The 14,151-nt window shown below is 37.1% G+C and overlaps 1 protein-coding gene across 1 annotated transcript in view; it reads left to right on the top strand.

Moving 5' to 3' along the window:
• The window catches only part of WDR19 (WD repeat domain 19), a 102,951-nt gene that overhangs the window by 58,152 nt on the left and 30,648 nt on the right, over positions 1–14,151 (top strand). The window contains exons 21-25 of the mRNA XM_012557919.2: positions 469–552; positions 2,008–2,154; positions 2,479–2,603; positions 4,747–4,859; positions 7,057–7,125. Coding sequence (XP_012413373.2) covers positions 469–552; positions 2,008–2,154; positions 2,479–2,603; positions 4,747–4,859; positions 7,057–7,125 — 538 coding nt within the window. The remainder of the gene's footprint in view (positions 1–468; positions 553–2,007; positions 2,155–2,478; positions 2,604–4,746; positions 4,860–7,056; positions 7,126–14,151) is intronic.

Here is a 14,151-nt window from a genome sequence, read left to right as displayed (position 1 = left end):
AAAGAACAGTGCATTCATCTGGTTTGGCATGGGAAATCCCTGATTAGATAAATTACTAGGGGAAAAAAAGGTCCTATTGCCCCCAAAGAGTTAATGAAGTAACCCTTCTTTTCCTACCTTGGGTCTACCAGTCAAGTGAAAAAGCAATTAAATCTGCTTTTACTTATAGGAGGAAACCCTGGTGCTGTAGTGGTTAAGAGCTACAGCTGCTAACCAAAAGGTGGGCAGTTTGAATCTTCCAGATGCTCTTTGGAAACCCTATGGGGCAGTTAGTTCTACTCTGTCCTATAGGGTCACTTTGAGTCGGAATTGACTCGACAGCAATGGGTTTGGTTTTGGGTTTTTTATCTGTAGGAGCCAAGATAAGAGTAACTGTTTTTGAATCCTAAAAATTAACACTTGGTTGAAGAATGCTGCTTTTGGAGTGAATGCAGTGTTGATACTCTCCTCCTGAATCTCTCTCTCTAGGGCAAAAGTTGGTGAGCTTCTGTCACATGTTTCTTCTCCTAAGATTCACTTGCAGTATGCCAAAGCTAAAGAAGCAGATGGAAGGTTTGTACAGTTTCACAGATTTATACAGATTTAAATCAATGTAAGTTTTTGAAAATAGCCATTGATTTTTGCAACCTTCTAAGAAAGGCAAAGGGAGCCCTGGTGGCACAATGGTTAAGTGCTCGGCTGCTAACTGAATGGTTGGCAATTGGAACCCACCTGGCTCCCCCATGGGAGAAAGACCTGGTGATCTGCTTCCATAACGATTACAGCCTAGAAAATCCTGTGAGGCCGTTCTACTTTGTCACATTGGGTCACTATGAGTTGGAATCGACTTGATGGCACCTAACAACAGCAAGAAAGGCAAAGCAGAGAAAGACAGAAAACATTTTTCCGTACTTCTCCCCAGCCTGACACGCCAGCCTGTAAAATTTTCCTATACCTTATATTCCTCAGTCCCTCCGTTATGTATTTAAATATAGATTACTCTCTCTTTTTATTTGAGGGTTAAATACTGGAAGTTGAAATTTTGATATAATATGGCCTGCACATGAAGTGATAATAACTTTATTAAGGAGGATAATTTAGGGATACAGATGGAAAGGAACGTGAAGAAACGTGGATCCACACATATGGCTGCACTGTGTAAGCCACAAAGCAGTATTAAAATATAGCAGTGGATCGTTAATATCCTAAATATATAAAGATCGCCTGCAGCTTAATACAAGCAAGTCAAAAACTAATAGGAAAACGGGCCAAGAACAAGATGACAAGTCCCAGACAAGGAAATACAACTATCAAATACACGTGCAAAAAGTTCTACCTTACTAAAAGTAATTAAATTCAAGCAACAATGTATCGTTTTACACAGTCATATTGGGAAAGATTTATTTGTGTCAAATTGCACTTGTTATACGTGACTGATGGGAGTGTAAATTTCTGTAGCTTTTGGGAAGTAATTTGGTGATATGCTTTAAAAAGATTTTTAAAGGTTAATACCCTCTACTTTTAGAAAAATAACCTTAGGAAATAGAGTTCTACACTGAAAGTCTTATTGAAATGGGAAGAGCTGGACTAGTGGGGACTGAAGAGAGGTCTTGAGCGCCATCTAGAGCTCACTCTCTTATAAATCACTGTTGAGCTGTATCTGTACTTGTGAAAAATTCTGTGCTTTCTGTTTTCTACAATAAGCCTATATTACTTTTCAGAGTCCTCCTACTCAAAAAAAAAAAAAAAACAGTAAAATGTAAAAAATTATATTGATATGCTTCAGATGAGAAAACACAATTCAGTATTGGTATCTTACTGTTGGGTTTATCAAACCCCTAAAGAGAACATGGTTTTTAGTGGAATGATTTCTGGTATTTTTTCTGATGAAGGAAAAAAGTTCAAGAAAAATAAGCAGCTACCATCAATAAAATAGAAAAGTATTCCAAACATTTATTGACACCCACCACCACCCCTAATATGACAGTGTTAATAAGAAAGTTTGTCTAAACTAAGTATTTCTTGCAGATACAAAGAAGCTGTTGTGGCTTATGAAAACGCCAAACAGTGGAATAGTGTAATCCGTATCTATCTGGATCACCTCAACAATCCCGAAAAAGCTGTCAGCATTGTCAGAGAGACCCAGTCTCTGGATGGAGCCAAGATGGTAGCCAGGTAACAGAATGCATTCATAGTTTTGAACTTCCAAAAACTAGCCTTAAAAAGAAAACTTCACCTTCCCCTCATCGAAGAAATAAATTCAAAAGGAATAGCTATTCTTTTTTATGTTTTTACTAGGTGTGGATGTTTAAATTCAAAGGCTCATGTGGACAGCGTATGAGATTATGTTTTTCAAGTATAAACATATAATGCAGAACTGCAGTTTAACTAATAAACTTTTATTTTTAAATGGTTTCTCATAATTGCAAAATACTTAATTTTGTAAATCACAAATTAATTTTAAATAATAGTCAAGCTAATTAAAGTATTTTGTTTTAGGTTTTTTCTACAGTTAGGTGACTATGGGTCTGCCATCCAGTTTCTTGTCATGTCCAAATGTAACAATGAAGCTTTCACACTGGCTCAGCAGCACAACAAAATGGAAATCTATGCAGACATTATCGGTAAATACCATTGCTTTCCCTAATTGCTCTTAAACATTTTTATCATGAAAACTCTGACTCTTATCTGATAATCAGATTGATATACACACAAGCACATACACCCATATCATTTATAGACACACACATACACACCTGTATATATGTGTATATATAGACACACATATACATATGTTACTTGCTAGATTTCAAGGTCCCTGCTATCATCTTAAGAGGCCCTGGGTGGTGTAAATGATTAACTTGGCTGCTAACCAAAAGGTTGAAGGTTCAAGTCCACCCAGAGGCGCCTTGGAAGAAAGACCTGGTGATCTATTTTCTGAAAAATCAGCCATTGAAAACCCTGTTGAGTACAGCGCTACTCTGACACACATGGGGTTGCCATGAGTCAGAATTGATTTGATGACAACTGGTTAGTTAGTAGTTAGTTACTGTCACCTTAAAGGTAAGATGGTATTATAAGAAGGACCATTTTCAGTTTTCAGAAATTAAGACTTTTTGGGTGAATGCTACGAAAGGCCACATTGCCCAAACCCTGCCATTTATCAACCAGTGGTTAAACAAGTTTCCAAAAGAAGGTGATAGGAAATAGGAAATGCAGGGTAATTTTAAAAAATGTATTCATGAATTTAAAAAATAGAGTTACAAATTAATAATATGTACTTTGATGAAGTGTGAGGTACAGAAGCTGTGGTTTTGAAAGATGTTGAAGGTCCAAAAAAGAACTTTATATTCTGGGAATACCCACTTATAGGTTTTCTTCCCATGCTTGTTATTCTCAGAGCTACTGAAATGATTTTCAGATTTTCATCTTATGGGCCATACATAACAGTATTTGTCGTTGTTGTTGTTTTGCTTTGTTTTTGTTTTCTAAAACTCGCAAAATGACCACAGAAATTGATAGGATTCATGAGAAAATTTTGATTTCAGTATTCATGGGGAAAGGCATCTTCTAAAATCTTAGAAAGTCATTAAGATAACTGGAGATAATAAAGATTTAAAGAAAAAAAGGAACTGCACATAAAAGTGGTATTAGAATTGTCATTATTTAACTTGACAGATGACATTGTCTTCCTAATATTACAGAACATCATTGCACTAAAGCATTTAAGTTTTTCTAAGTTCATAAGGAGAGAGCTTATCCTTTTTTAAAGATACAAGCAAAAACACACACACACACAATTTTCTCTACCTTACTTTATTCCCTTTTATAAACTTCATAGCTGCCTTGGACTGCAGGCACAGAGCTATTGGTACGAGACTTCAGTATCCTACCGGGCCTTCAACTTAGGGGTAGATGTTAACAATGAATTGGAACTCCAGCAGCTTTGGAGTCCTTCTTTCTCTGTGTTTAATATTCTTAAGCCCCAAACCAAAAAACTTAAAAGAAAAACAGTAATATCTATAAATAGCAGCTATTGGCCAATTGAGTATCAGTCATCTTCCTTGTCCGACAGATATACATTGACTGTTGTTTAAACCTGTTCCCTGGGTGGCACAAACAGTTAAGCACTTGACTGCTATCTGAAAGCATGGCGGTTTGAACCAACCCAGAGGCATCTTGAAAGACAGGGCTGGCGATCTGCTTCTGAAAGGTCACAGCCTTGAAAACCCCATGGAGCAGTTCTACTCTGCACACGTCGGGTTGCCATGAGTTGGAATCACCTTGATGGCAACTAACCACAACAAAATTGTTTAAACCACCCATTGCTGAGGGAAAGAAGTTGGATCACATTTGTATTGTGGTTGACTTCTGTTGTTCTGTAACTCCAGGCAAATCATGGTTGAGGTTGTAGTCATAGTTGTTGCTGCTGTTTTAGGAAATAAGATTGAGACTCTTAAAGAATGATAAAAGTCACTCAGGGTCATGGCAAACCATAACCTCGATTCTCACAAAACGCTCATAACTTCCTCTTCTGATTCCTTTTTAGAATGAAAAGAAGATGGCACAGAGTGGATATTTGGGATAATTATAATGAATGTGTTTTATGATGAAAACAGACACTGATAATAACATTGACATTTACAGTTTTAAATTTTTTAATCACCTATTTTTAGATCACGTGTTTTGAGATCTTATTTTTGTGTTAGCAATAAAAGTAAACAAATTTCACTCAAAGATAATTTACTCAATGAACTTCTGTTGTAGGTTCTGAAGACACTACTAATGAAGACTATCAGAGCATTGCCTTATACTTTGAAGGAGAAAAAAGACATTTTCAGGCTGGGAGGTTCTTCTTGCTGTGTGGCCAATATTCACGAGTTAGTATTTGCTAAGAAAACATACATTGGCCTCCACGGGAATGGTTACGGAAAATATTAAAAAATTCCCTTGACTCCCAGACCTCCAGACTTGAAATCTCAGTCAACTTTGACTTCTCCCTCTCCCTGCCATACCCATTCACTTTCTTCCTTTGTAATTAATCTTTCTCACATCTGTTCCTTTTCATTCTAACTGAAAATCAGCCTAATCCAAGCCCTGTCACCTCACTTTAGATTATTGCAATGATGTCCGATTTTCCTTGTTTTTAGTTTCTCTCTCTGTTACTCATGCTTCGTTTAGTTCCAAATGTAGTATTTGTTTCCATTGCTAAAAAGCCTTTTTGCCGAAGGCAGGAGTTACAGTGTCCAAAGCAGGGACCTAAATAAGTGAAGCAATAGGGTGAAGCCATGCATCCGTTATGTGACAGGGCAGGACAGCTGGGTGGCACATGTCTGGTCTGAAGAGGACAGTTGCCACTCACCTCCAGTAGATTGTTGCCGTTCTGGAATTTGGGCCCAATATTGCAGATCATATAATGTTTCAAGAGAAGCAGAAGTATCGATCTCCCAGTTTCAAAATGTGGGCCCAGATATTTGTACTATACCACACCAGCCAAAGAAAATATGTCTATGTGTGGATTCAGGCTTCAGGCCAACAATTTGCCATTTCTGGCCTCTCAGATAAAGTCTAAGCTCTTTAAGTGGCACTCAGAATTTCCACAATTGGACCAACCAGCCTAACTTCCCAATCTGGAATCTAGCTGCTTCCATTGAAGAACCCTACACTCCTGCTAGGCCTTGCCCCATCCTTATTCTGCATCTAGAGTCCCCTGTGCTCGCTTCACCGCCTGCCACAGACGTGTTCATCCTTCAAGTCCTTTGTCTTCCTTGACACCGTGGATCACTCCCATACATAATAATCTTTTCTTCCTTAGAGCACTTATGAAACCAACTGGTTACATTGTCCATTTGTCTTTTAATCTTTTATAACCTTACATTTCTTCATAGGTGTGGTGGTATGATGTTTAGGAATTAGACAATGAAGACTTAAGATAATTAGTTTGTTATATTATGATCATAATTACATATATCTCCCCATTAGATTATATAAAACAAAAATATGTTCTACATCCTAGTTTGTTGCATAGCATCTGAGGTCTTAAAAGCTTGCAAGTGGCCATCTAAGATACAACTATTGGTCTCCATTTGTATGGAGCAAAAGAGAATGAAGGAAGTCAAAGGCTCAAAGAAGAAACTAGTCCACAGGACTAATAGCCCACATGAACCGTAGCCTCTTCTAACCTGAGACCAGAAGAACTGGATGATGCCTGGCTACCACTACTGACCATTCTGACCAGGGACACAATAGAAGGTCCTCGATAAAATGGGAGAAAAATGTAGAACAAAATTCAAATTCCTAAAAAAGGCCAGACCTACTGGACCGATAGAGACTAGAGGAACCCCTGAGACTATCGGTCTAAGATAACCTTTGAACTTGGAACTGAAGCTATTTCTGGAGGTCAGAAGCTATTTCAGCCAAATAATAGATTGGCTTATAAAATAAACAATATCACCTGTGAGTAATGTGCTCCTTTAAACAATCAACTATATAATACCAGACAGTCAACATTTACCCAGAAGCAAAGACGAGAAGGCAAGGAGGGGAAAGAGAACAAACAGAATGGAAATAATGAGAATGCTGACACATCGTGAAAATTGTAACCTGTGTCACGAAACAAATTGTATAAAAATTGTTAAACGGGAATCTAATTTGCTGTGTAAACTTTCACCTAAAACACAATAAAATACTATTTTTAAAAAAACACACACACACAAGAAGAGGGGGCACATCTTCCCTTCCTGACATCCTCCATTGCTCTAACACAGTCCCACATACATAGTAGCCAGTTGTCAGTAAATATTTGTTGAATGAATAAGTGAACAAAAATAATTAAAATCTTCCTACTGAAAGAAAGCACATTTTTCATTTGCATTTTATCTGAAATCAGAAGTAGCTTCTTCAGAGGGTTTTAAACTACACTCAGCCTTTTAAGTATATGTTTTAAGTACCCAGCACCAAACAAGTCCCTAGTTGAGACTAAGATATTTTCACAAACTATAATTACTTTGTGTGCTGTGGAAGCATTGTTTTCCCAGTGTGAAAGCATTTTTAATTGCTGTACAATTCTCGTTCCAGGCACTTAAACACTTCCTGAAATGCCCAAGCTCAGAAGATAATATGGCAATAGAAATGGCAATTGAAACTGTAAGTAAACTCTTTAATGAAACTTTTACGAATACCATTTTCTTAAAACTTTTTGAGGAAGTTTCCAAACACACACAGAAGTAGAGCAAACAGTATCACAAACTCCCACGTACCCATCTCCTAAGTTCAACACTTACCAACACGTGGCCGATCTTATTTTATTCATGCCCCCACCCTATTTCCCTGGACTATTTCAAAACAAATCACAGCGTCATTTCACTTTATTTGTGGGTACAGTATTTATCTCTAAAAGATAAGGATCTTTGGGTTGTTTTGTTGTTGTTTAGAAGTGTAAATAGCATACAATAAAGTGTACAAATCCTAAGTATGTTATTGTTGCCATCAAGTCAGTTCCAACTCATGGTGACCCCGCGTGTACAGAGTACCGCTGCTCCATAGAGTTTTCAAGGCTGTGACTTTTGGAAGCAGATCACCAACCTTTTGGTTAGTAGTCAAGTGTTGAACTGTGTGTGCCACCCAGCAACCAATCCTAAGTATACAGCTCAGTTAGTTTTTTTCATGTATATACACCCTTGTAATCACCACCTAGATTAGGATATAGAACATTTTCCCTGAATGCACCCCCATGTTACCTCCCAATCAGTACCCCTCACCCAGAGCAACAAAAATTTTGACTTCTGTCCTTAAAGATTGATCTTGCCTTTTTATGAGCTTCATATAAATGGAATCACGCATATGTTCTCTGCGTATGATTTCTTTCAGTCAACATTATGTCTGCAGATGCATCTGTTACTGCATATATCAGTAGCTCATTCTGTAGTATTCCATTATATGACAGTACCACAATTTATTTAACCATTCTTCTGTTAATAGACATTTGTCTCCAGTTTGGGCCTATTATGAATAAAACTGCCATGAACATTCTAGTTCATGTTTTTGATGGACATATTATTAGGTATATACACAGGCGTGGAATTATTAGATCATAGGGTATATGTATATTTAGCAGTAGTAGGTACTGCCAAACATTTTTCAATTTATACTCCCACTAGCAATGTAAGAGTTTTAGTTCCTGATCTTTACCAACACTTATCAGTCTATTTCATTGTAACTATTTTAGTGGATGTGTAGTGGTATCTCATTATGGTTTAATTTGCATTTTTCTAATGACTAATGATATTGAGAAACTTTTTATGTCTTTTGACCATTTGAATGTCTTCTTTTGTAAGTGCTATTCAAGTCTTTTTTTCAGTTTTTTTAATTGGATCATCCCATCTTACTCGTATTGATTTTTAGGATTTCATTATATATTCTGGATACAAGTCGTTTGTCAGATATATGTATTCTGAAAATCTCTCAAGCTGTGGCTTGCCTTTTCATTCTTTAGTGGTGTTTTGATGAACAGAGTTTTTAAGTTTTAAAAAAGTCTAGTTTACGAATCTTTTATTTTATGGTTACTGCTTTTTGGTCCTGTTTAAGAAATCTTTGCCTATCCCATGGTCATAAAGATATTAGAAGTTTGATTGTTTTAGCTTTTTCGCTTAGGCCTATGCCCATCCTCAGTTAATTTTTGTGTATGGCGTGAAGCAGGTGTCAAGGATCTTTTTTTTCCATGTGGATGTCCAGTTGACCCATCACCATTTATCGAAAAGACTGTCCTTTCCACACTGAATTACTGTGGGACTTTTGTCATAGATGAAATGACTGAATATGTGTGAGTCTGTTTTTAGATTCTTTACTCTCTTCTATTCATTTGTTTATTCTTGTACTAATATACTATCTTAATTATTGTAGCTTTACAATAAGTCAGGTAGTATAAATTTTCCATGTTTTTTCTTTTTCTTCATTATTAACTTGGTTTTCAGGTCTTTTGTACCTTGCGTTTACATACAAATTTTAGAAACAGCTTGTAAATTCACACACAGACAAGCCAAAAAAAAAAAACTGTTGGGATTTTGACTGGGATTATATTGAATCTGTAGATCAATTTTGGGGAGAACTGACACCTTAATGTTGAATTTTTCAAATCACAAACGTGGTATATCCCTCCGTTTGTTTGGATCTTCTTTAATTTCTCCAATAATAACATTTTGTAGTTTTCAGTATGTAGAAATCTCGCACATCTTTTGTTGAATTTATTCTTAGGTCTTTGATGGGTTTTTGTGCTAATATAAATGATATTATTTTTAAATTTCATATTCCACATGTTTGTTGCTATAGTATAGAAAAACATTTGATTTTTGTGTATTGACCTCATATCCTATACTTTCGTTAAACTTATTATTATAATAATTTGTGGATATCTACAAATATAATCTTATTTCATCCTTTCCAATCATTTTACCTTTTGTTTCTTTTTCTTGCTTAATTGCTGGTTAGGACCTCCAGTACAATGTTGAATAGAAGTGATGATAGTGGACATTCTTGTTTTATTCATAAACTTGGGAGGAAAACATTCAGTATGTCACTATTAAGTGTTTGATGTTAGCTGTAAATTTTTTTGTAGATGCCCTTTATCAGATTAAGAACACACCTTTCTGTTCTTTGTTTACTGAGAATTTTTATTATGAATAGTCGTTGAACGTTATCAGATACTTTTTCTGCATCTATTGAGACAATGACTTTTAGGTTTTTAACACATCTAACATACCATTATTATACATTAAAAAATTAACAGTAATTGTTTTATTGAGATATAATTCACCCTTTTAAAGTGCACAATTCAGTGGTTTTTAGTATATTCACAAAGTTGTGTGCCCATCCCCACTATCTAATTCCAGAACATTCTCATCACCCAAAAAAGAAACCCTATGCCCAGTCGCTCTCCATCCCCCCTTACCCCCAGCCCCTGGCAACCACTACTCTACTTTCTGGACATTTCATATAAATGGAATCACACTATATGTGGCCTCTTAGTCTGGTTTCTTTCACTTAGCATAATGTTTTCAAGGTTCATCCATGTCGCAGTATGTATCTATACTTCACTCCTTTTTGTAGCTGAATAATATTCCATCGTATGGATGTACTCCATTTTATTTATCCTTTCATCAATTGATGGACATTTGGGTTGTTTCCACGTTTTGACTATTATGAATAATACTGCTGTGAACAATGGTGTACAAGTTTTTGTGTGTGGACATATGTTTTCATTTCTCTTAGTTATATACCTATGAGTAGAATTGCTGGGTCATATGGTATCTATATGTTTAACTTGCAGCTGCACCATTTTACATTCCCACCAGCTATGTGTAAGGGTTCCAGTTTTTCTAATAGTTTCTTAATGTCATCAAATATCTAGTTAGGGTTCCAATATCCTCAATTATCACATAAATTCTTTTTCACAGTAGGTTGGTTAGTTCACATCGGAATCCAAACAAGGCTCATACATTGCATTTGGTTTATGTGTCTCTTAAGTCTCTTTTAATATACAGGGGTGTCTTCTGTCTCCCTCCTTCCTTCCCCCTCCCTCTCTCCCACCTTCTGCTTGCGATTTGTTAAGAAACTGGGTCATTTGTCCCAAGGAATTTCTGACATTTAGATTTAGCTGATTGCATCCTCGTGGTTTTCATTTGTTTCTCTATCTTATGTATTTCCCACTAACTAGTAGTTAAATCTAGAGGCTTGATCAAAGTTAGTTTGATTTTTTTCAAAAAACAGCTTCATAGATGGTGCCATGTATTTCTTATTCATCACATCAGTAGGCACATAATTTCCAGTTGTCTCTCCTTTTATGACATTAGGTTGATCATTAGGTTCAGGTGTTGTCAGCCTGATCCAGCCATTGTAAAATTTCCCATCAACCTTTCACATAGTGATTTCAACAACCAATCTATGATTAAATCCATTATTTCATTAGGGTTTGAAAAATGGTGATATTCTGTCATTCCTTCTGCATTTATTAGCTGTGATTCTTATATACAGAAGAATTATGTGTTTCTGCATTAGCTATTTGGGTACCCTAAGATACAGTAAAGGTAAGGTAAATACTTGATTCTTTCCCTTTGTTTAGCAGTTTTCAGAATAACGAGTTCATTCCCTAGCATCCTCCAAAGATCGCCAGTGAGGGTGCTTTTGTTTTTAATATCATTATGAACTCATAGATTTTTAGCATATTGGGTGTATTTCAATCCATTGCAGTTAATATTCTTTTTGATTCCCAAATTGTCCCTTTATATTGACTCTTATTTCCTTCTGACACAACCCAATTAATCTTTTTATTGTTGTAGTTTAAATGAAGTTTACATTTCAAGTTAGTCTCCCATACAAAAATTTATACATACATTGTTATGTGACCCTAATTGCTCTCCCCTTACTGTGACAGCACACTCCTCCTTTCCACCTCTGATTCCCCATGTCCATTCAACCAGTTCCTAACCCTCTCTGCCTTCCCGTCTCACCTCTGGACAGAAGCTGCCCATTTAGTCTCTTGTGTTTACTTGAGCTAAAAGGCAAACTCCTCATGAGTATCACTTTATGTCCCACTGTCCAGTCCAATCCCTGTCTGAAGAGTTGGCCTCGGAAATTGTTTTAGTTCTGGGCTGATAGAGAATCCAGGGGGCATGCTTTCCGGGGTTCCTCCGGTCTCAGTCAGACCATTAAGTCTGGTCTTCTTGCTAGAATTTGAGTTCCGCACCCCACCTTTCTCCTGCTCCATCAGGACTCTCTGTTGTGACACAACCCAATTAATCTTTGATAGCTTCTTTGCTGTCAGGTACAATAAGATATTACAGATTCCATTCCTTGCCCCAGACCTGGAATCAGCCATTTCTCTAAGAAGTCCTGGCTCCTTTTTAGTGGGAAATGTTATTCCGAGACCACAATTTGGGTATTAGGAGAACTCACTGCAGCTAAGGTGATCACTGTGTTTAGGCCTTTTCAGTAAAAATGTTAACAAATCAATTGTGACATAAAAATTAGTTTTCTAAAAATAGCTGTATGTTGAAACTACAGTAGAATTGTTAAGGAATGGAAATTATTCTCCAGCCATTCACAAACAGCTATTGTAAAAATGGTCTCTTAGTCTTTGCTTTTCTCTGCATATCCAAAACATTTTCTAAGACCTACTTCTTCCAGGAAGCCAGAATTAAGACTGCCAGCAACTCCCAAGACTACATCTCTTATCTTTCCTACCAAAGAGAGACTAGAACTCTGTTCCCTAGTTCATAAGAGCTGATTTGGTTGGTTGTTCATTCCAAGACCTATCAACTGGTAGCCACAAGGATAGAATAGCATGACTGGGCGAACTGGGTCTATTCCTATCCCTCGACCAAGATCTGTGGCCATGGAGATAGGGTCCTCTAAGACATGGAAGTCCTATTAGAACTTCATGGTTAAAATGGAGGTAGGAGCATTTCTTAGATGAACTGAATGCATATCAGACAAAATAATAGCTGTCTCTTATAGCTATCACAGTTTTCTCCTTTTATTGCTGTTTTTTAATCCCACAGAATCTACTTCCATTTGTTGTGCTATATAATGTGGCATTTTGTTAAGATTGAGGACATGTAGTCTACAAAACTATTATATTTGTATTTATTATTCATTCCTGGGATTACTTCATTCATTCAGACATGTCCATTCTGGACTTTACTGCTGGGTTGATTTTTCTCATGTCTGGTTACAGTTGTTTTATTCTTCAGTGGTAGGACCTTCTGTGGTTCCCAAGACCATTCGTGGATCACAGAAGCTTAGATCTCCCGGGAGGTGATCCAGTCTAGCCCCCATCATTTGACTAATGAGGAAATTGAGATCCCAGAAGATAATGTGACTAACCTAAAGATAATATAACCAACCTAAAGAAATAGAAAGTAATAGAGCTAGGAAAAAAACCTAAGCCTTCTTTCCAGCTAGACTGCCAATTATACTCCTCCAGGTCAGTACCCGCCCCGCCCCATCACCAACGTGTCTGTCAGTTTGTCGTACTGTGGGGGCTTGCATGTTGCTGTGAGGCTGGAAGCTATGCCACCAGTATTCAAATACCAGCAGGGTCACCCATGGTGAACATTGTCTGATACAGTGCCAGAAGATGAGCCCCTCAGGTTGGAAGGCATTCAAAATACGACTGGGAAGAGCTGCCTCCTCAAAGTTGGCCTTAATGACATGGATGGAGTCACGCTTTGGGGACCTTCATTTGCTGATATGGCATGACTCAAAATGAGAAGAAACAGCTGCAAACATCCATTAATAATCAGAATGTGGAATGTGCGAAGCTTGAATCTAGGAAAACTGGAAATCGTCAGAAATGAAATGGAATGCATAAACATCAACATCCTAGGCATTAGTGAGCTGAAATGGACTGGTATTGGCCATTTTGAATCAGACAATCATATGGTCTACTAAGCCGGGAATGACAAATTGAAGAGGAATGGCATTGCATTCTTCGTCAAAAAGAACTTTTCAAGATCTATCCTGAAGTACAATGCTGTTAGTGACAGGATAATATCCATACGCCTACAAGGAAGACCAGTTAATACGACTATTATTCAACCACCAACCACTAAGGCAAAAGGTGAAGAAATTGAAGATTTTTACCAACTTCTGCAGTCTGAAATTGATCAAACATGCAATCAGGATACATTGATAATTGCTGGTGATTGGAATGCAAAAGTTGGAGACAAAGAGGAAGGATTGGTTGGAAAATATGGCCTTGGTGATAGAAACGAGGCCGGATATCGCATGATGGAATTTTGTAAGACCAACAACTTCTTCATTGAAAATACCTTTTTTCACCAGCATAAACAGCGACTATACACATGGACCTCACCAGATGGAATACACAGGGATCAAATCAACTACGTCTGTGGAAAGAGATGATGGAAAAGCTCAATATCATCAGTCACAACAAGGCCAGGGGCCAACTGTGGAACAGTCAATCAGTTACTCATATGCAAGTTCAAGCTGAAACTGAAGAAAATTAGAACAAGTCCACGAGAGCCAAAGTATGACCTTGAGCATATCCCACCTGAACTTAGAGACCATCTCAAGAATAGATTTGATGCGTTGAACACATTTTGTGTGGGACATACTTACATTAAAAATCAATTGTTGCTTCTCTGAAGTTCAAAT

This window comes from Trichechus manatus, unplaced genomic scaffold (genome assembly GCF_000243295.1).
Source record: "Trichechus manatus latirostris isolate Lorelei unplaced genomic scaffold, TriManLat1.0 scaffold00126, whole genome shotgun sequence".
In the NCBI taxonomy this organism is placed as follows: domain Eukaryota; kingdom Metazoa; phylum Chordata; class Mammalia; order Sirenia; family Trichechidae; genus Trichechus; species Trichechus manatus.
The sequence above is the reverse complement of the archived record's forward strand: the minus strand, read 5'-3'. Positions and strand labels throughout refer to the sequence as shown.